This window comes from Podarcis erhardii, assembly GCF_964252035.2.
Source record: "Podarcis erhardii genome assembly, chromosome: 1".
Taxonomy (NCBI): domain Eukaryota; kingdom Metazoa; phylum Chordata; class Lepidosauria; order Squamata; family Lacertidae; genus Podarcis; species Podarcis erhardii.
The window spans coordinates 30,632,876-30,656,533 of record NC_138497.1 but is presented as its reverse complement, the minus strand read 5'-3'; the positions used below and the strand labels follow the sequence as shown (position 1 = coordinate 30,656,533).

At 44.6% G+C, this 23,658-nt stretch overlaps 1 protein-coding gene across 9 annotated transcripts in view; it reads right to left on the bottom strand.

Annotated features, from left to right (window-relative positions):
• Positions 1-23,658, bottom strand: part of LOC309344552 (uncharacterized protein) — a 131,242-nt gene that overhangs the window by 65,266 nt on the left and 42,318 nt on the right. For 4 of the 9 annotated variants that reach the window (XM_081867054.1, XM_081867053.1, XM_081867051.1 and 1 more), the window contains exons 1-2: positions 21,507-22,163; positions 5,668-5,813 (exon numbers count right to left, since the gene is read on the bottom strand). In XM_081867054.1, the coding sequence (XP_081723180.1) occupies positions 5,668-5,813; positions 21,507-21,670 (310 nt within the window). In that variant the 5' untranslated portion in view covers positions 21,671-22,163. Of the gene's footprint in view, positions 1-5,667; positions 5,814-13,161; positions 14,319-14,868; positions 15,198-21,506; positions 22,164-23,658 lie in introns of those variants that run through there. The other 5 variants (XR_014157759.1, XR_014157760.1, XR_014157763.1 and 2 more) reach the window with 4 other exon arrangements.

The window sequence follows — 23,658 nt, the reverse complement described above, 5'->3', positions numbered from 1 at the left end:
AAAGATTTATGGGAGATGGAAAAAATGTTTAAAATAACTTTTATTTAAAAACCAGAAGTTTTACTAGGAATTATAGGTACCGAGATACCAAAGGATCAGAAAAGATTGTTTATGTATGCAACAACAGCTGCACGGATGCTACTAGCCCAGAGATGGAAGGAAGAAACTATCCTGACCAGAGAAGAATGGCAAACCAAGTTGATAGACTATGCCGAAATGGCAAAATTAACTGGGAAGCTCAGAAATCAAGAAGACAAGAACTTTAATAAGGAATGGGAAAAGTTTATATTTTATTTACGAGACCACTGTAAACAGGTTAAAACATTAGCAGGATTTTAACCACACTTGTAAAGTATGGGTAATTTAGAAGGATTAATAATTTGGATAAATATTGATATGCAGTTAGAAAAAATGCCATTAGGACCCATGGAAGGGATGGGGGGGGGGGGAGTCAGGAGATTCAGAGCAATTTTGACATGCGGAGTCAGAACTGATTTTTGTTGTAAATCAAATTAAAAAATTATGCAAAAAAATAATAATAATACTGCAGCCACAAGCAGTGTCTGGGCAGAAATCGGCTATATGTCCAGGAAAATCCAGACATATGGCAGCCTAGGTCAGCAGTATCAATTTCCCTCAGAAATAGCTCAAAAACGTCCAATTTCTTTGCAATTTTACAAAATATGGCAACCCTACAACACAACATCACACACTAAAAACTTCCCTAAGCAGGGCGGCCTTCAGATGTCTTCCAAAAATCACATAGCAAACAAGCCTTACTTCCTCCCTCCCCAAAGGAGAGGGGGCACGACCTAGCCGAGCCTTCTCTAGCCATTTACAGCTCTGTAGTCCTTAAGCCCTTCATTTGCTAACAAGCATAGACATGCATTGTGAAGTTTCATTGCAAAATCTCCCATCATTTTCAGGTGGGATTCACCAGCAACTGTGTTGGATTGAGAGGTCTTGTGCAACCAACCCACTTCCCCCACAAAGTCAGGCTTCTTGCTGTAAGGGAAAGTGACAGAGAAATGCACTAGAAAGTGGGGGGACAGCACTTGTTTTGATGCATATCATCTAACCTCCCCCATAAACAAATCAGAATGAATATTCATTAAACAGTCAACATTATCTAATCTCCCTGAAAACCTATCAAGATGAATGCTCAATGAGCAGGTCACCTGGAAGCACCCGTAGCATATAATAATAATAATAATAATAATAATAATAATAATAATAATAATAATAATTTATTATTTGTACCCCGCCCATCTGGCTGGTTCTCCCCAGCCACTCTGGATAGCTTCCAACAAAGATTAAAAATACATTAAAATGTCACACATTAAAAACTTCCCTGAACAGGGCTGCCTTAAGATGTCTTCTAAATGTCAGACAGTCGTTTATCTCTTTGATATCTGATGGGAGGGCGTTCTACAAAGCAGGTGCCACTACCGAGAAGGCCCTCTGCCTGGTTCCCTGTAACCTTACTTCTTGCAGTGAGGGAACTGCCAGAAGGCCCTTGGCGCTGGACCTCAGCGTCTGGGCAGAACGATGGGGGTGGAGACGCTCCTTCAGGTATACTGGGCCAAGGCCGTTTAGGCCTTTAAAGGCCAACACCAACACTTTGAATTGTGCTCGGAAACGAGAAAAAGAGTGGCTCTAACTTCCATCTCCTGCTTGCACTGACTCTGAATACTTCTCCCTTCAAAGGGCAGCCCCACGTGGCTCTCCTGGTCTTTTCTGGTAGACTTCTCCTGACAAGCTCACACAATGCCACTTGCCAGGAGACAAGAAATAGACCCAGAGGGCCTTGGCAGGAGCATTCCAAAGCTAAAAATAGCTGTGGGTCAGCTGTGAAGGAGCCTGAGGCCCTTCACTGCCCCCTCCCTTTCTCCCTATACTTTACCTTCCCATGCACAGCTGGTGCTGCAGTCACCAAGAGGACAAACAGCCCCATGACAAATCCTGGGTCTGTCTCTTTCCATCAACAACTCCCCCCTCCTCTTCTCCTCCAGGCATCTCTGCTGCTAGAAGCCAGGTTGCTGCTAAATTATTACAGGGAGTAGGAAAGAAAGAAAGAAAGAAAGAAAGAAAGAAAGAAAGAAAGAAAGAAAGAAAGAACAATGCTGTTCTGGAAGCAAGGATGGGGAAACTATCCATTTCCGTTTCTCATTCTTCCAAGTTCTTAAGTTCAGTTCTCCCCATTTCTACCTCGGTTTGCACTTAAAAGGGGGCAATCCACCTGAAAATTCACCAGTAAATTGCCCCTAATATATAAATTTGTGTGCATTTTTGCCTAATTTAAACATTTTTGCAATCTTCCCTGATATAATGCATTTTATAACGTTGCTTTTGCTAATACATTTGCATTCTTATGCACACCTCACACTAGTATAATTGCATTACAAAATTCAGAGAAGCGTGCATTTTGAAAGATGGCTGTGCTCACCTTTCAACATGAACTGAATCAAATTTCTCCCCCGTCCTTAGCTGGAAGCAACCCTTTCATTCAGTCAACACTGACAGAACACCTTGTGGGGATTTGGGATTATAGAGAGAAGATAGTTATTGAGTCTTGTCCTGTTCTTATCAAATGCATTTCAATGAAATATTCCCTCTTAGGCCCCTTTAAATAATATTCCAGTATCTTTCCAGCAGCTGCATAATTTAACTTTGTCTGCTTTTCCTTTCAGTCAAGCTGCCATTCAGTTAGCATTTGCTATAGTTATTTTAACAAACATTACCAACTTAAGTCCCATTGATTTTAGAAAGGAACATTTACATATACACTTTATTCTCCCACTGTAATCAGTGGTGATTAAGACTGCAGCCCTATTAAAAAACAACTACAAAAATGTTGTTTTAGGTAGATTGGACTCCGTAGCCTCTTTATAGGAAAGAATTGGCTAATTCAGATAGATGCTGGTGATGTCATGTTGATATTGCTTCTTGGAGGCAGAGAACGTGGGTGTGTCCTCTTTTAGGTCAGAAAATGGTCTTATTTTGCTTGGGGGGGAAATCTTTGATATTTGTAGATGCTCATGACTTAAAATCCTATGATCTGAGGAGCAACAGATGGATCCCTTGAGCCCTTATGGTTTCAAAAGGACTTATACTTCAAGGTTGGAAGGACATAAAAAAGAATTTTATTTACAGGCATGCATATTGTTGCAAACTGCCCTAATTTCTGAGCAGTGTGAGATTCCAGGGGTCCCAGACGCTTACGCAAGGTTTGTGTTTCCTTTTGGAAATGAGGCACAGTGGAGACTGTGGAATCTTTGGGATTTATGGTTTATTTACACATATACGCAGCTTGTTAAGGGTACTTGTAGCCAAAGGAAGGCGCACGGCAGAGACTTCACTCTTTATGGTCAAAGATAATGCTTACAGTCACTTCTATAGCTCTGGATAGCTGCACACACCAATCTAGAGTCTTGGTAGCTACTCCCAGATGCAAGCTCCATGCAGCAGTTGCAGCAACTGGGCACCACTCCCCCTCCACCATTTTATGTACCTTCCCTTGACAGGCTGTGAACAGGTAGCTGGAGACTACGCCTGTGTGGAAACATCCTCTGCTCTTCCTGCTTCAGCTCTCTCCTAGTTCTGGGAGACAGTGGCGCAGGCAAGGCGGGGGGAAGCACTTGGCCCTTCACTTGCCTGGCCGGCCTCTTCCTCCTCCCTTTCTGAGCCATCCTGTGCTCCGCTCTCCAGCTTTGAAGCTTCCCCTTGCCTCTTGGCTGATTCAGATGCCCGCAAAACCACTGCCTCGTCTCCCAAAGGCACCTTTGCCCAGTTCCTGACACAACCTGGACCTACTTTGGAGGAGTTCACAGCATTAACAACCCAAAAGGATCTTGTTTCTCCCATAGCCACAGCCTTGGATTCAAACAGAAATCAAACAACATGCTCTGCCTCTCCAGATTGCTGATTTTCTTCTAGATCACGTTACTCCTAACTCCAACCTCTCTACTCTAAACTCTTGACTTTATCTGTTGAGGGGGGGAGCGCCCCCCCCATTTGCTGCCTGGCACAGAGCCCTCTTTGATCCTTTGTTCACTCAATGGACCATCACTCAGGCAATCATTCAACACAGGAAGCCAGTCTGGTTTAATTAGCTGTTAACACTCGCTGGATCCAGTGATTAGAGAGGCCGGGCAACCAGTTTAACACCCCAAGCCTTGATTAAAGTCTAATACTTACTGGAGCCAGGAATCATAGGTCTCTGGCACCCACAAACTCCTAACACTATTATTCTGCAAGTTCAGTAAAACAGTCGTGATATATTTTGTACTTATTTAATGGATGCAATTTTATAGTTGGTATTTTTCCTTAATGGTGGTGGTATGATTTTTTTAAAAAAACAAATATGTAAAAATAAATGTTATAAAAATCCTTTCACAAAAGGAAATTTTAAAATCTAGACTCCAAGCAAAGGAATCTTCCTACTTAAACCTTCTAAAGGAAGAGGTAACTGTTTTCATTTGTGTTTCTTCTACCTACCCACAGATTGGTGCTCACAACAGGAATTCACAGTATGGGGGACAACTGATAGGGCTCTCCACGGTGCCACCCCCACTTTGCAGTGCCCTCCCCCTGGGAAACATTTGCCCTCTTCCATTTACAAATTTAGATGGCCACTAAAGACGTTTTTCATTTACTCAGTCTTTTGTAAACACAGGCTAGATTGTTAATACCTAACAGTTGCTGACTTTTTTGAGGGGCTGTTAATGGTTCTGGCCCCTTCATGGATCACTGCCTTGTCATGGCGAAGGGGCTTCAATAACTCTGAGAAGCTAGGAGCTTTATGCCAGGGGTCAGCAAACTTTTTCAGCAGGGGGCCGGTACACTGTCCCTCAGACCTTGTGGGGGGCCAGACTATATTTTGGAGGGGGGAAAGAACAAATTCCTATGATCCACAAATAACCCAGAGATGCATTTTAAATAAAAGCACACATTTTACTCATGTAAAAACACCAGGAAGGCCCCACAAATAACCCAGAAGTGCATTTTAAATAAAAGGACACATTCTACTCATGTAAAAACACGCTGATTCCCGTACTGTCTGCAGGCTGGATTTAGAAGATGATTGGGCCGAATCCAGTCCCTGGGCCTTAGCTTGCCTACCCATGCTTATGCCATGCAGGGCCACCCAAGACGGACAGGTCATAGCCGAGAGTTTAGACTAAATGTGATCCACTTGGAGAAGGAACTGGCAAACCACTCCAGTATTTTGCCAAGAAAACTCCATGGACATAAAAAAGGAGAAGCTTTGAGAAGAAAGTGAGAGTTTCCAAGGCATTCTCTGGTTCATAGGGTCACTGAGAGTTGAACACGACTAAGACGACTAAACAACAATGGTCCTGGGCCATTGTTATGGTTTTTTAATTATATGTATTTTGTTTTTTGTATCTTATTGTAAATTCTCTTGGGAAAGTGATCTAAAACTGTAACTAAGATGTAAATAAATTGGCTAATCTAGACAGAGCTTCTCTATCGCCGTCATTTTCCGAACCTTTGCACGCCACAAAAGCAAGAGGGGCCAAATCAACTTCCCAGGGGGAAGCTTCTCTAACATTTAGGGAATAACCATATGATGCCTGTTTGTTCAACACACAATTGAGAACCATTTATGGAAAGGCTGTAATTTTCTGAAAAGTGGAATATTGCTACCTGGAATCCTCTTTGGGTCTGATGGCCCCACTGAATAGCTGGGGAAATACCTTTTACCAGGGGAAATATAAGGGTCTCCTTGGTAACAGCTTCCTGCTTTGCTGGCTTCAGGATTTGTGTTAGATCTGAAGTCCAAAAAGCGCTGTCTGCAAAAGAAAAGGGGTGTGTGGAAATAAAACAGGAAAAAGCAACGTGAGGTTTTATGCCTCAGAATTCTGACTAAAGCAACATTTAGAAGCTCTCGTAAGCTTCCTACAGAAACCAATGTCACTTCCCTTCAAGGCTTCTACTACAGGAAGCTCCTTTCCCTGTATCTCCCCCCAACAGCATTCATGACACATTCCTATTAGCGGTATGAAGAGCTATGAATGGATTGAATGTGCTCGCTGTGCTGTGCCCACATTTGCACTCTCCATCTCTAGGCTGCTCGCTTAAGCGAAGCACGATTCAAGTGCTTGCAAGGGAGATCCCTCAAGAACTCCTTGCTGCAGCCAAAAGCAGAAATAGTGATGATTCCATAGCAGGAAAACTGGGGCACACCATCTCTTTGTGCTACTGGGGGCAAGAGAGTGCCCATCCAGGGAGAGGGGGGGCCGCTGCAGCTGCAGTCGACTGGCAAAATTCCACACCTCGATGTTTTATTTATAAGTGACAAACCCAACATCGATGGAATAAAATGAAAAATCTCTCTCATCTTCAGGAAACTGAAAGATAAACTTCCATTATTTACCAAGCACCATCAGTATGCTTGGGGACACAGCACAGGCAGAGAGAGAGAGAGAAAAGAAACAAAGTCTGCAGCCTCAGCCACAGGAGGGCATCATTTCCTGACAGCATCTCCCAGCACCAAAGGTGGCGACAGTTTTACTATTTCCTCCAAGAATTATATAGGACACATGAGATATGGAATGTCACGTATAGCACACCAGTTGAAACAGAAGGCATTTGGTGCACACAGAACTGGCAAATCCTCAGAATAGCTACCAATCTGGGAGCAAATTCTGGCACAGCTTGAGACTAGAGATATCAGCAAAGCTCACCTGGTTCAGACCCAGAAACAAGATTTCGGGAGTTGGGAAATGTTCATCTCAAAGAGGCGAGCATTAGCAGCAGCTGAATTCTTCTCTAAAGGTAAAGGTGAAGGGACCCCTGACCATTAGGTCCAGTCACGGACGACTCTGGAGTTGCAGCGCTCATCTCGCTTTACTGGCTGAGGGAGCTGGCGTACAGCTTCCGGGTCATGTGGCAAGGATGACTAAGCTGCTTCTGGCGAACCAGAGCCGTGCATGGAAACGCCGTTTACCTTCCCACCAGAGCAGTACCTATTTATCTACTTGCACTTTGATGTGCTTTCGAACTGCTAGGTTGGCAGGAGCTGGGACCGAGCAACGGGAGCTCACCCCGTTGTGGGGATTCGAACCGCCAACCTTCTGATCAGCAAGTCCTAGGCTCTGTGGTTTAACCTACAGTGCCACCCATGTCCCCGATTCTTCTCTAGCTCAAGTTAAAATCCAAGCTGGGGAAGATTTCTTGGCTTACCCTCGCTTTGAAGAGTTAATCCTAGGAAAACTGGAACAGGGGTGCAAAAGCTCACCCCTTGCACTAGACCTTATGCCAAGGGTCAATCCTCCCCCCCCCCCCCCGCCCAGCCTGCATCTCCAACTGGGAGCGAAGCCCTACCTGAAACCCTAGTTGGGGTTGTTTTGCTTTTTGACACTGGATGGCTCAGTGGGTTACAGCGTAGTGCTGAGAATGCCATGGTTGCAGGTTTGATCCCCATATGGGACAGCTTCCTACTCCAGAATTGCAGGGGGTTGGACCAGCCGATCCTCAGGGTCCCTTTCAACTCTACAATTCTATGATTCTATGACATATATTACATAATTTCCTACTGTACTATGTGTGGGATGTAAACACAGGAGCAGTCAATGACAACATTCCTAGAGTGTACATGTTAGAACATGGGGAGGGATGTCTGTCCAGCAAGCAGGTAAACTTCCTGGGGACGGACTTCCTCCGCATGTGACCAGAGGTGGGTGTGGCCTCACCTGTGCAGGTAATGATAAAAGCACAGGGCAGGCAGCCACTCTCTCTCTTGCCTCTTGTCTCTTGCCTCTTGCCTCTTTGCCATCTTCATCTTCTGAAGGAGCAACATGCCCTCTTGGCTCCCAGCCAAGAGAGGACAGTACTATCTTGCTACAAGATAGATTCTAAGTGCATGTAACCTTTTTTAAGCCTGCCTACCTTCTGGGATCATATTGTGAACAGAACGTGAGTAAACTCTTTTATACTTTTATAAAGACTGTGTCGTGTCTTGTATTTTAAGAGGGAACAAAGGGGAAATTACCAGAGTAATTATTATAGAGGTTCTAGCGAACCTGTGCAAGCGTTACCGTTGCGAACTAAAAGGGGAATGTCATAAACTCTGCTGATATTTTGGGAACTTGTTAGCACAAGTTGGATAAGGATATAATTAGTCAATATATCCTCTCCTGCACCCCAGAACATTCCCACAAAGGGTTATTGGCCCCAGTATTGCATATTTCTGCGTATTTTTGAAGGATTGCGTTGGATTGTGATTTTGAGTTGAGTAGTATTTTTCTGAGTTAACTTCCTGGTAAGCACATGGTCCTTTGTTCCATTGTGCAGTGGGGATTAAGCACCCCCCCCCCTTCCCTCAGAGTTCACAGTGACCCAAGGCAGTGAAGAATTGTTTTGTATTTTGAGATTTTTGAGATTTTGATTTTAAAATTTTGAGAAATTTTGAAATTTTGAAGAATTTTGAAATTTTTGGATTTTAAGATGGCTAGAGCAGCTTTTGATAGTGATGCAAAGCTAGGAATGCCTGTGCTGAATGAACACAATTTCATACACTGGAAGCAGCGCTTGATAGCATGTTTAGATTATAAGCACATTTTGGAAGCTTTAAACCCTCAACCTACAGGAACAACTGAGGACGATTTAGCCAAGATAAGTGCTTGGAAACGCATGAACAGCGAAGCTAGACACATAATTTTGAGTGGACTTCGTGATCAGCAGCTATCATTAATAAATAGTACAGATGATGCATCTCAAATCTTAAGAGATATTGAGCGCGTGTATGGAGAATCTAGCATAAACTGCTTCAGGAACCTGGTGTGTAAATTAACCAGAGTGAGGATGAATTCAAAAGAGGAATTCACAGAGCACATCAACAAGTTTACTGAGATTATTCAAAGAATTGATCTGACTCCCAAAGCTTTTGATGAAGATACAAAGATAGCATTTTTGTTATCATCACTTGGACCACGCTTTAGCGCATTTGTAAGTTTGATGGATCATAGACAAGGTCTGACTTTTAAAGACTTGATTGGTTATTTAAAAGAAGAATGCAGAGATAGAGCTGAATCTCCAGTGAGAAATGCTAGAAGCAAAGACAGTAGTTATGCATCTAGGCAATTTACAAAGTCCAAAGAGATGCCTAAGAAAGTGATTTGTTTCAATTGTAACAAAGAAGGACACATTGCAAAGAATTGCAGGGCTCCTAAAGCCAAGAAACCCCACCCCTTTCAGCCAAAAGGAGAAAAGAAGGGGAAATGTGAATGCACATGGCTACTGCAAGAAAGGAATTTAACTGTCCAGAATCGTGAAAATAGACGTAATAAATGGATAATTGATTCAGGTGCCAGCTCGCATTTTTCGTATAAAAGGGACTATTTTAATGAGATAAATGATGAAGAAGGATCTGAAATTGAAATTGCAGATGGGAACATTGTTAAAGCAAAAGGTGCAGGTTCCATGAGTCTGAAATGCAATATAAACAATGAATGCATTGAGAACACAATCTCTAGAGTTTTGTATGTACCAGAGCTGAGCTGCAATTTAATCAGCGTGTCCACATTGGACAAGAAAGGTTTCCAGATCACATTTGGAAATGGAGAATGCAAGGTGACTAGAAATGGCAAAGTGTTTGCTCAAGCAGAGCTAATCAATGGTGTATATGAGCTTGATTTTTCAGAGAATCAGTCTGCAAAGGTGGCACATTCCAGCCAGAAGGATGAAGCAGATCTGGACCTGTGGCACAGAAGGCTTGGACATAGAGACACCAACGTCATTCTGGATCTACAGAAAAGAGATCTTGTAAGAGGCTTGCAGGTAAAGCAGAGCAACAAAGCTCCAGCAAAGTGCATAAGCTGTATTACTGAGAAGGCTGTAAAACCTTCATTTCCACGTTGTGCAGAACAAAGAAGCAACAAAGTGCTTGACATAGTGCACACTGACATATGTGGACCCATGAATGTTCCCTCACTGGGAAAGAATAGATATATTTTAATATTTCTGGATGACTTTTCAAGATTTTGTGTTGTGTATTTCCTCAAAGAGAAGAGTGAGACAGTGGACAAGCTCCAGGAATACATTGCCATGGTCAAGAATAAATTCCAAAGAGCTCCAGCTGTGCTAATGAGCGACAATGGAGGTGAGTACTGCTCAAATGAAATGCAGGCTCTCCTGGCCAAGGAAGGAATTACACACGTAACCACAATTCCTTACACACCACAGCAGAATGCCATAGCTGAGAGAAAGTTTAGGTCCATTATGGACATGACAAGGTGCATGCTAAAGGATGCATGTTTGCCACAGAAGCTGTGGGCCGAAGGAGTGTACACGTCGGTCTATTTGCAGAATAGACTGCCAACTAAAGGTGCAGAGCGCACACCATTTGAACTTTGGCATGGGAAAGCTCCCAATCTGTCGCACATACGTGTATTTGGAAGTCCGTGTTACTTCCACGTGCCCAAGGAACACAGACACAAGCTTGACTCCAGGGCAAAAGCAGGTATCCTGGTGGGATACGCCTCTGGAGGCAAAGGATATAGAATTATGGACTTACAAACTGGTAAGACAAATGCATACCATGCGGTTTATGTTGATGAATATGGAAAGGTAGACACTAAGAACACTGTTGTGGATTCTTCAGATGAGTCAGAAAGGACTCAAGAGTTTGTATATTTCCCTTTTGAGACCCCACAAAGTAATAATCTGCCTTCAAGTGTTACAGCGCCCCCTACAGGCGACGCACCAGAAGACGCAGAGGACCAGAACCCTGGCGGCACCAGAGACGAAGATGAGGACTCAGATGGGGACATGCCTGCGTTGGAGGAGGATGAGGAAGCTGATGCGGTCGCAGAACCAGAGGTCAGGCGCTCGTCCAGAACCAACAAAGGTGTCCCACCATTACGGTTGTCCTACTTTGCAGGGTTGGCGTTTCCACAAGAACCTTCCACTTGGGAAGAGATACAGGAGATGCCAGCTGCAGAAGCCAGTCTCTGGAGGAAGGCCGCGCAGGAGGAGATGGATGCACTGCATCAGAACAAGACCTGGACACTCACTGAGCTGCCTCCCGGTAAGAAGGCCATTGGCAGTAAATGGGTTTTCAAGGTTAAGAAGGGGTCAGAAGGAGAAGTGCAGCGCTACAAAGCTAGACTTGTAGCACAGGGATTTTCACAGCGTTTTGGTGAAGACTATGATGAAGTTTTTGCACCAACTGTGAGGTACAGCAGCGTAAGAATGCTTTTAAGCATTGCAGCCTCCAAGAAAATGAGAGTGAAACACATAGACATTGCAACCGCTTTTCTACATGGGCAGATTTCTGAGGAAATTTATATGAAACAGCCTAAAGGTTTTGTGAAACCACATGAGGCACATTTAGTGTGCAAACTGCAGAAAGGACTTTATGGACTTAAACAGGCTGCTAGAGCCTGGAACCAGAAGTTGCATAAAATGCTGACGCAACTTGGGTACAAGCAAGGCGACGCTGACAAGTGCTTGTACAGTAAATCAAATAATGGACAATTCTCATATATCTTAGCTTTTGTTGATGACCTGATTATTGCCACAGCAAGTGAGAAAGACTATACACAGATAGTAAAACACCTTAGCAAAGAGGTGGAGGTCAAGGAGCTAGGAGATGTCCAGTACTACCTCGGGATCCAGGTGGAAAGAGAAGAGGACGGCTCATTTCTTCTCAGCCAAAGACAGAAGATCCACGAGCTAATTGAGCACATGCAGATGCAAGACGCACATCCAGTCGCTACACCGATGGCTACTGACTTCTTGAAGAATCAGGAGGATTCGAAGCAGTTGCCAGACAACAATGACTACAGGTCGGCGATTGGTAAACTTTTGTATTTAGTTACCACATGTAGACCTGACTTAGCAAATGCTGTGGGGATTCTTAGCAGAAAAGTGAATTCTCCCACTGAGCATGATTGGGCAGGTGTAAAGAGGGTGGTGCGATATTTGAAGGGTACCATGAATTGTAAATTAAGGTTACCAGCCGTCAGAGACCCTAAGTTGGTTGGGTATACTGATGCGGATTGGGCTGGGGATAATGCTGATTATAAATCAACAAGTGGTCATGTTTTCATGTTTGGTGATGGACCTGTTTCATGGGGCAGTTATAAACAGAGCTGTGTAGCATTATCTTCCACAGAATCAGAATACGTTGCAGCAACAGAAGCCTGCAGAGAGATCGCCTGGCTTGATCAACTCATAAAGGACTTTGGGTTGGTGAGAAAAGGGCCTGTCAGCTTGCTAGAGGACAATCAAAGTTGCCTGAAGCTGACGCAGAGTGAGAAGTTCCTGGCCAGAACAAAACACATTGGGGTTAAATACCACTACATACGCCAGATGATCCAGGATGGACTTGTGGAACTATCCTACTGCAGCACCCAAGAGATGACTGCTGACATCCTGACGAAACCCCTACCAAGAGAGAGTTTCCAGAATCTACGTGTCAAGCTGGGACTCTGGGTGGTTGAATAAAGTTGTTTATGTTTTGTGTATGTTGTATTGCCTGAGAAGGGGTATGTGGGATGTAAACACAGGAGCAGTCAATGACAACATTCCTAGAGTGTACATGTTAGAACATGGGGAGGGATGTCTGTCCAGCAAGCAGGTAAACTTCCTGGGGACGGACTTCCTCCGCATGTGACCAGAGGTGGGTGTGGCCTCACCTGTGCAGGTAATGATAAAAGCACAGGGCAGGCAGCCACTCTCTCTCTTGCCTCTTGTCTCTTGCCTCTTGCCTCTTTGCCATCTTCATCTTCTGAAGGAGCAACATGCCCTCTTGGCTCCCAGCCAAGAGAGGACAGTACTATCTTGCTACAAGATAGATTCTAAGTGCATGTAACCTTTTTTAAGCCTGCCTACCTTCTGGGATCATATTGTGAACAGAACGTGAGTAAACTCTTTTATACTTTTATAAAGACTGTGTCGTGTCTTGTATTTTAAGAGGGAACAAAGGGGAAATTACCAGAGTAATTATTATAGAGGTTCTAGCGAACCTGTGCAAGCGTTACCGTTGCGAACTAAAAGGGGAATGTCATAAACTCTGCTGATATTTTGGGAACTTGTTAGCACAAGTTGGATAAGGATATAATTAGTCAATATATCCTCTCCTGCACCCCAGAACATTCCCACACTATGTTGGTGATGGTGGAATCAGTTTTTTTCATGAGACGATGGAAGAGTGTGTGCCTTTGGGGGTGAAGTCAAACCGTTGGAGAGTTACAGTGGCTGATATGGAGACCAATATGGAAGAGAGATGTTTTGTTGCAGCTGGGGCAGATGAAGGCATCCAGTTGTGCTGATACAGGTGTACCATGGTGTTTCTTCTTTCTACATTCCTCCCAGCAGTCACTTCTCTTCTAGTCACTCCTGTATATAGCTTTATTATTTTTCTTGCTTTGTTTTAACTCGACTGCAAGCCATGTTTGGGTCACTCCTGACCAGTCGACGGGACAGTAAATTTATTTATCATTTCATTTACAAACTGTATACTATGAAGCATCTCAAAGTGATTTCATGATGCAATAAAAACATACACTAAAACATTAGGCTATTAATAATGATAATAATAGATACGACCCCTCTTATGCTCTTCAAGCAACATCTTCCTCAACGACTTTGCAGCTTTAGATGTTGGCATCCATGGTCTGAACAGACAAATTTAGGGCCAATTCTCATAAAGCAACAATTTGTGTGTGTATGCCTAAGCTGTTTTAAGAATACCCTTTAAAGTGCAATGCTTGAGCTTGACGAACATTCATTTGCAAACACAAATGTATCATGCAGTTCCTGTGCACTCATCAGAAAGTCAGAGTTCTTTCCATTGTTTGCAGAGAGATAGCCACATTACTCTGTGGCAGCAAGAACAACTAAGAGTCTTGTGGCACCTTAAATGTATTATGGCATAAGCTTTTGGAGACTAGAGTCCACTCTTTCAGATGCATCATGACTATAATTCCCTATGCTGGATGCACTATTCATTGGCAAACCTGGATTTGGTGCTGTTATGTTATGCATGAATTAAACGTTTCCAGACAGGCTTTGGCGGGGGAGTTTTCCAACCAAGAGCCCTTTCACACAACAGCCTATTGCCACCCATTTAAACTCCCTGTGCTCAAACCAAAGCATTTCAGCTTTTGGCACTTGGAACAATTGAGGTTTGGCTTCAAGCACAAGTCTAAAATAGCAGGGACAAACCGCACGATCTGAAGTTAGCGAACATAAAGTTATGGAGAAGCTAAAGAAACAACTTCTCCTGCCCTTGACCTCTCTTGCTTCTGGGGCCTCTCATCCGCAGACCGCAGGCAATTTAGCATTCCACGCTGGGGAGAGAAATTCACACGACTCAAACAACAGCAGCAAAAGAATCAGAAGCTTCAAAGCCAACAGCCTCATTGTGCATCTCAGAGGTCATGATCTTAACAGAGCGCTTTGAGGAAATAACCTCAGAGCCCAACCAGAGACAAATCTCAGCTCGGAACATTTAACATCCTGTTCTGCAACCTTGCGGAGGCTTCGAATTGTGCACTTCCTGCGTCCAGGCCTGTGTTTTACAAGGGCGCTTGTGTCTGCTTGAGCTGTAAGCTGCCTCTCCAGGCTGTTTTAACCCTTCACCATGCTCATCCCTTCCTGCCCTCATCCCACCTGGACCCTTAAGGATGCAGGAAGGGCTGGGAGCAAAGCCATGGGGCTGGGGCTGCCTGTCTTGGGATTGGAAATGTAAATTCCCAGCCTTTGCAAAGGAAGCACCAGCAGCCACTGCTCCATTTTTCTCTCCCCTCCGTTCTCCCCTCCTGGCGGCTCTCCTCCTGCCTGGGAAGCGAGCAGGCGCAGAAGCAAACATACACACAGAGCTTTGTCAACGTTAATTACCAGAAGCCGGGAGCCCAGCAGTCATCCTGTTGACTAATTTGTCAGACGCTGCTGACTCAGCATCAGGGAGGCCAGCTTGCAGGGAGGAGTGCAATCGGGGAGCGGATGCCTTTATTCTTCTGGCCTTCCCTTCATCCCAGAGCCTTGTGTGGTGGCTGTGGGTGACCACCTCCATTCAGAAGATCTGTGTCTAGGACAGCTTTTGATCCAAAGGCTTGCCAGCCAGGGATAGTTGAGGAAGGGAGTGGATTGGTTAGGCTGAGCTTATGCTGGCTGTTGTTGTTTTCCTTCTTCAACTAGGCTTCCTCTGCTGTCATTTGACACAGCCCCTGCCTGGGTGAGAGTAGGACAAGAGATGGCTGGGAGACAAGCTCTGCTCCTGATCTGAAGGACAAAGTGCCTTCAGGTGGGCCCTCACCTAACAGTACTTTGTGCCCCAACACTAGCAGTGCTGTGTAGCTGCCATTTAAAAATTCTTGCAGTGCCCTGAAGCAATGCCACACCAGAAGCACTGCGGGAAATTAAAATGGCAGCAAAACTTTAAAACGGGGCTAGGGCAGGGGTCAATAGTTGACCATTAGCAGTTTGGGTGCTGATGCTAGCCCTGCTGAGGACAAAGGCTGTGTAAACACTACTGATTTAAACCACACAGGTATTGTCAGGAGTTGTTTCATCTCAAAGTGCAGTTGTTCACTCACCTGTAGGCCATGTTTGGGTCTCCCTTGACCAAATGACAGGACAGCAAATTTATTCATTATTTCGTTTACAAATTGATTACTATGAAGCATCCCAAAGCAATTTCATGATGCAATAGAAACATAACACTAAAACATTAAGCAATTGATAACGATAATAGGTATCAAGCAATGTCTTCCTCAACAACTTTGCAGCTTTAGATGTTGGCATCCATGGTCTGAGCAGACAAATTTAGGGCCAATTCTCATAAAGCAGCAATTTGTGTGTGTACACTGAGGCTGTTTTAAGAGTACGCTTTAAAATGTGATGTGTGAACATGACAAGCGTTCATTTGACATGTCTTAGGGTAACATGCATGACTGCAAGCTGTAAATCAGTGTACTTAACAAAACAAACAATACACTTTGTATTAAAACCAAAGTGTAGAACTTCAAGTGTGAAGTTACTGGGCAGTTTGGCATATGTTGAGGGTGAAGGAGATACAGTGGTACCTCGGGAGGCTTGAGATTCCTGCATTGCAGAGGGTTGGACTAGATGGCTCTTAGATGACTCTATACAGTGGTACCTCGGGTTACAGATGCTTCAGGCTACAGACGCTTCAGGTTACAGACTCCACTAACCCAGAAATATTACCTCGGGTTAAGAACTTTGCTTCAGGATGAGAACAGAAATCGTGCTCCAGCGGTGCGGAAGCAGGAGGCCCCATTAGCTAAAGAAGTGCTTCAGGTTAAGAACAGCTTCAGGTTAAGTACGGACCTCCAGAATGAATTAAGTACTTAATGTTTGATGTATTACATTATTTTAATATTTTTGGAAGCCGCCCAGAGTTATTAATTAATTATTATTATTATTATTATTATTAACCCGAGGTACCAGTGTAATTCTTTTTTAAGAAGTAGTGAATATTTAAAATTGGAGACATGACCCAGATTGTCCCTGCCTGTGGAGAAAAGAGCCCATATCTTTGTGGCTCTGCAAACAAGAGAAAGGAAACAACCTGAGGGTGGAAAGCAAATTTCCAGGACAGGTCACGGCGGGAGTGCTGTTGTGCTCAGGTCCTGCTTGGCCACAGAACAGGATGCTGGATGGGTCTGATCCACCAGGACTCATCTAATGTTCCCACCTTCCTTCTGATGTTCTTACCTCCCAAAACTTCTCAGAAGACATTTTCCTGACAAAAGTTCTGACAAACATTTGCTGCCTCCTAAAAAAAATGGCCACCTTGCAGAATACTCTCCAGATATATTCTCCACCATTTTTTTGTGGCAGCTGCAATTTCCACCCCCCAACCCAAAGGCCCTGGAATGATGTGAAGCCTGGAGCATTATAAAAGAGACAAGATGGCAGGCAGGCAGCCAACACTGCTGCTCTTGCTATTTGCAATAGCAGAAAAAAACAAAAACCAAACAATCCTTTGGAGAAGATAAAGCTGCTGAACTTCTGCCACTGTTGAATTGCAGCCCTCACCCCAAGAAATGGACACCATATGTCCTGTGGGAAGGCAGAAGAGAGCAAAAAGAGGCAGGCAAGCAGCCAAAGACAACATCAGCCTGCCCCCCCCCCAACAACAGGGACAACTTTACATTTAATATAATGTATTTTTAAAAAAATATTTTAAATTGATAAACTGCCTCAGGTGCCCTTGCCAGAAAGGAAGTATAGAAATGTAATAAATAAATAAGGAACTGTTGGGAGAATTTCTTATCAATGCAAGAGAAATCATCCTCCCAGTTTCTCTCTCCACAAATAGGGAGAATTTCAAGAGGTTCCTGCTTGCAATATTGCGGTGATCGTGCTAACACCAGCTCCCTCTGAGTTTGTGTGGCCAGGGAGAGGGTGGAACCAGGCCCATGCTTTTGTCCAGACGAATGTAGAGCCAAAGGTGACAAACTAATTTGCTGGATAATTCCCAATCTCAGGCTTGCCCTTGGTTTCAGCCATGAGTCAGCCGCTCTGCTTGTCAAGGCTGGTGGGTTCCTCATTAAATCCTAATGGAATCTGAACAAGCATCAAAGCAGGAAAAGGGCCATGAATGTGTGACCAGGACTTGGGAAACAGCTCGCTTGCATACAAGGCTAGCGGCAGCAACCGCAGCTGCGAAACTCGTGCCAAGCCTGAATTCCATGTGCAGGGGGAAATTGAGAGACATCACCAACAACTGGGCTCTGTCTGGAGAAAGCAAAGCCCAACACTTTCTTGAAACGTTCCGACCTTTTCCTCATTTAGGGTTGCCAAAGCTTTGCTACTACTTCAAACAAAAGTTTTGGGTCTCTTCTCTGGCCAGACAGTAGTCCGGCCAAGAAAAGCAACTTCAGAGATTGTGGAAAATATGCCTCCATCCAGATGAATATTATGCATGCAGCCTAAATATGTGAAACAGAGATGGTATGTGGTGGAGTGAACACCCATCTGGGAGACCTGGGTTTCAGTCCCTCAAGAAGGCAATTGTTTTTTGGAGGGTTTCCAGCAAGTTGTAGCCCCTCTCGCTTTCTATGCTTCGGTATATAGCCTGTAAAATGTGCATGGTAACCACCTAGGGAATCACACAGAACCTAAACCTATCCTTAAAATCAGTTCATAAAGGGTTTTGTCTTTCAGTGAACCAGGACTGAGCCGAAACCTGAAACCACTTGACTGCCTTACCCCCGAACTGGAATTGGTGAGGGCTCCTCTCAGCTTCTTCAAGGCTTCTTCCAGCTCTGTGGGTCTTTCTTGAGTCTATTAAAAAGATACAATAGAATCAGAGAATTGTAGAGTTGGAAGGGAACCCCTGAATGTCATCTAGTCCAACCCCCTGTACTGCAGGTATCTCAACCAGATCATACATGACAGATGGCCATCCAACCTTTGCTTAAAAACCTCTGCCACTTCTCAGTGGAGTCTGTTCCAATGTTGAACCAGCTCTTACGGTCAGAAAGTTCTTCCTGATGTTTAGTCGTAATATCCTTTCGTGTAACTTGAGTCTGTTGGTTCGGATCTTAGCCTCCGGAAGAGAAGTTTGCTCAAAAGTCTCTTTAAAAATAAAATTTAAATCAGGGGATGGTGCATAGGTAAAAACCTCTCAATTTGTCACAGAAGACCTTCACATGAGGCTAAATAAAAAGCTCACTTCTGTGTCATTTTGCTGACTTCCAGCCCTTTGTAAAGGAAGCTCTGACTACTATTTTGCCTCAGCAGCTCCCAGAAGCAAAAGGCTTCCTCACTAACACTTGACTGGTCAAGAGAACTATCCTGATTCCGCTTTGCAGCTGTGGTTGGACAACTGCCTATGTGTATGCAATAACTTGTTTGCAGAATTGCTGTTGCAGAGATGCTATTCAAGCCGGCTGAATAATTCATGTGTGAATAAATATTCTTTGTTGAGTTGTGTGGTTCTGCTGACTCAGTGTAAGTCAGCATTGCCAGAGCCTCATCCAATTTGCTCATTTAAAGAAACGTCCAGGCCTCCTTCTTCCTGTTTTCAGTTGGGACAGCTGATCCAGGGATTATCGGCATCCTCTGCCCTTAGTCAAACAGTGTGGCCGTGACGTATTGGCTGTGCTTACATGTACAGTTTACCAATGAATCTAGCACATAATAACTCGCTCATCTGAATAAAAATAAAAGCTGTTCTTGACAGAAGAGGCTTTGAATGGATTGTGGCTACTGTAAGAAATCAAGAACTAGCAACTCAGTCTGAAAGAAGGCCAACCCTGGGGTCGTGAATTCTCCTTACTTCCCCCCCCCCTTCCTCTGTTTTCTGGTTTCGATCCAGAAGTCACGCTTTGGTTATGCTGGCCTTAAAATACGGCTTTTCACACTTCAGTCAACACTTTGCTGCGCAGTCGCTTAAAGAAAGCCGTCAGTAGCCATGTGAATGCAGCACTTGAAAGGAATGCCATCTTTTCCCAAGCACAACACCTGAGAAAAGCAAAACTCAGCGAGTTCTGTCAAGCATGGCACCCTTCTGAGATGCCAAGTATTACTGATGTATGCCATCTTCTGTTGACTGAAAATGAAAAGTTTGGAATAATGTATTTCAGCTGTAAGATCCTTGGGGGAAGAACCTTGTCTCTTTTTTTGATGCTGCTCTGTAAAGCAAAAATACTGCAGCATCAGCATCATTATTATTTATGAATAACAACAGCAACTTATCATATATCATTCTACATGTGCGGATCCTGAGCCAAAATGGTAGTATCCACAGAGACAAGAAAGATATTTGCAGGTTTGGAGGAATCCAAGGGGATTTGTGGGGTAGGGCATGTTAAGGTCTGAATCCCTGGAGAGAGCCCAGCAAAGACTGAGCATGTTGAGCAGCCACAAAATGCTGGATGAATGTTGGAACAGGGTGAGGGGGGAATAAAAACCCAGAGGGGTTAGGGAACATAGTAGAATATCCTAGGAAAGAGCATGGGCAGTGGCTGGAACCTGAGCAGGGCTTTAGTCTGCAAAATTTTGTTGCAGATCCTACATGCTACTTCTAATGTTAGGGGCATAAAAGGGGCTCTTCCCTTTGCTTGCTTTTCTCCACTAAAGGGTCCATACTTTATAAACCTTTTTAAAAAAGATATAAATGAATTATAATAAATTTCCACTGTCACCAGCCCTACATTGATTGATTGATTGATTGATTTTTGGTAGCCTTAACATAGCTTCTCACTAGAGAATAAGGCTGATGTACCAACCGGGGAGGGTGCCTCACCCCAGACAAGTGCTGGATTTACGCATAAGCTAAACAAGCTATAGCTCCTATAGGGCCCGTCTCTTGGGGCCCCCCAAAAAAATTAAAGAAAAAAAACCTGGATGTACATTTCCAAAATATAAGATTAAAAACAAATAAAATAAAACCTACATACAGCAACAGTTCTAGATTCAGGTAGGTAGCAGTGTTGGTCTGACACAGTTGAAATATATTATATAAATAAAAAAAAATGTCCAGTAGCACCTTAGAGACCAACTAAACTTGTTCTTGGTATACGCTTTCATGTGTGTGTATCTGAAGAAGTGTGCATGCGCACGAAAGCTTATACCAAGAATAAACTTAGTTGGTCTCTAAGGTGCTACTGGACAATTTATTTATTTATTTTCTAATACAGCAACAGTGTTATGTGTTGTGTAGGCTCCTAAGATGTAAGTAATGGGCCCCACCTGCTAGCCTGCTCCCTAAAATATCACCATATTCATATCACGTATAACATATATTCAACACAAAAAAGTGACTTGTTGACAGAGGACAGCAGGACATATAAAGGGTCCCATTACCTTCAGAAGCTTAGGGCCTCATCGAACCTAAATCCGGCCCTGCCCCAGACTGTCACCATATCGCAGGAAGGATTCAAGCAGAATTTTAGGTTTGTGAGGTTAAAGCAGATTAAAGGTCTCTGTTGCCCTAGTGCAACTGACATATCCCCTTTTTTAACATCATTTCAGGGTGTTGAACTAGATGGTCCTCAGTCAGGGTGCCCTTTCAACTCTACAATTCTGTGAGTCTATGATAAGCACCATTTTGTGCAAAGCGAGGGGAAAATGCATTGCGAACGAACGACTGGCAGGAAGATTGCTAAAGTAACACCCCACCCCACCCCACCTCCAAGCAAAGGGCGGCGAATGCAGCAAACAGGCTCTTATGTTGCATAACGGCCTTGCAAAAAGAGACAAGAAATCCCAAGGGATGCTCGGCGAAGGCCGCCTATAATCTCCACGTCAGCTTTGGGCGAGCAGATCAGGATGGCTGCACCATCAAGAGAGACCGGGCGACGCTTAATGCATGTGTGCAGGAGGGACCTGAGGCAACCCGATCTCCGAACTCTTTCTTTCTCACTCTTTGGCAGCCGTCCGGGCTCCCCTCAGGCTTGGGAGAGTTTTGTGCCGGGGACCAATTTCCCATTTACTGCATTCCCCCCACCGGATTCCCAGTTGGGCAGGAGGGGGGATTTCTGCATGGCATCTCTCTCCCTCACCTGCCGCACTCGGCTCCCCGTTTCATACGCCGGGAAAAAGGCGCGATGGCTCCTCCTTCCACGTCGCGCCCAGTTTTCCCTTGACAGGCGCTCTCGCCTCTACTCAAAGCCAGAATGGCGGCGGCTGCTTCTTTGGTGTGCTCAGCTGTTGTCCCATAATTCATTCCCCCCAAACACAATACGCTGCTTGGGAACTACTTTTGTCTGAAAGATTTAATAAATACAGTTTTTTTGGGGGGGGCTTCCTTTGGGATTGCTTGTTTCAAGCACACACACACAACACCGCCCCTTTAGGGTGACTCGAGCCCCTGGAATTTGCCAAGTGGTTTCAGGCACCTCTAAATATCGTTTTCTCGCCACCCGAATCAATCCATCTGCTGAGCAGCCGCGGCCTCTGCCTGGCACGGGAGCGTGGAGCGCCCGCCCCGCCGCAGTTGCTCTTCTTTGGCCCGACACCTTTGTTTATTAGGAAGGAAACGCGGCCCTTGCCCAATTAATGCATCCTCCAGTCGCCCATAATATGCCTCCCCCCCCCCCCCGATAACCGAGAGGGGATGTTTGCATTTTAAAAGATGGCAACGAGAAAACTGAGGCTCGGTTTCCTACACTTTCGATTCCAAATCAATTCTCGCCCAATCCTGAAGAACTGACATTCTGTTGATGTTGCAATGTCACAATCTGTCTCAGGATGCCACCTTTCTTCACCTTGTAAAGGGAAGCTCACATTTCTGGCTGCATTTTGGATGAAATTAACAATGTGTTGTTTGGGGATTGTGTGACAGGAAAACAATGAGGGTTTATGTTCCCTTAATTATAGAAAATTCAGTGTGTTAGAAAGATGGGCCAGACTTTATTCTGGTCGGGGGAAATTTTCAGCTGTTAAAATGAGCAGCTTATACCCAAAATCAGTTTTCTGCAGCAAAATATTCCAGTTGCTAGAACAATAAGCAAAATTAAGGGATAGCAATGTGCACTCCTTTGATATATATGTATTTTTTTTGGGGGGGGGGTCCAAGCAGTGTGCAAACACAGAAAGGATGTGGTTAACTGGAATACAGTATATGAATTCAGAACAAAGCTTTGTTATATTATTGTTGTCTCAAGGCTACTTACAGAAAAATGGAAACAAACCCCTTTTTTAAAAAGCACAGTAAACAACAAAGCACTAAAATGGGGTCATACACCACTTCTCAAGATAATAAGAAAAAACCTACCACCTGTTATGTAGTGAAGTTTCACCCTGGGCCAGCAGGGGGATACTGTATATAGTTTTCAATCAGGTCTGTAGATAGTTTTCCCTCAGGTCCGCGTCAGTTATTTTAGGCGGGAACTCTGGGCTGTTGTTGTTACAATGTTGACAGCCGGCTGCCTATAAAAGCAGGCCGGCTGAGCTGTTTGCAGTCAGTTCTATTCCAGCTTATGAAATAAAGAGCTAGTTGGAGAAATCGCTGTGTCGTCGGCTATGTCAACCCACAACTTAACTCTGGCGACGAGGATGGGATGGATGGACATCAGAGCACAGCCAGATGCGGCCAGCCTCTGAACTGAGCTGAATCACTGAGCTGAATCACAGAGCGAAATCACTGAGCGAAATCACTGGACAGAACCAATTCAGAGCTGACTGTTCTGGCTAGAGCACGGTGTTCCATCCATCGCCCTTCACGCCGGCATCGGAATCATGGCTTCACTTGTGCCTCTACCGCCGTTTGCGCCAGCCTCTGAATCATGGGATTCCTACCTTGCTCGGTTCGACTGCTACCTCCAAGCCAACGAGCTGACAGCAGTATCAAAGGATCGGAAGCGGGGCCTATTCCTCAGCCTCTGTGGGCCTGAGGTGTTTGAGACGGCCCGAGCATTGGTTGCGCCCGAAGCAGTCCAGGCAACACCATGGGACACGATCCAAGAGAAGCTCCGCAACCACTACGCACCAAAGCCGTCCAAGATTGCTGCCCGCCATGCGTTCTACCACCGGAACCAGGCAGAGGGGGAGTCAATCAACAACTACACCACCGCCCTGCGACAGGCTGCAATGCACTGTGAGTTCCGAGACTTAGACGATGCCCTGATGGATCGAATCGTCTGCGGGGTCCGGGACATCCATCTGCAACGGCGTCTCCTCGCCAAGCCAGACCTCACGCTGCAGAAAGCCATT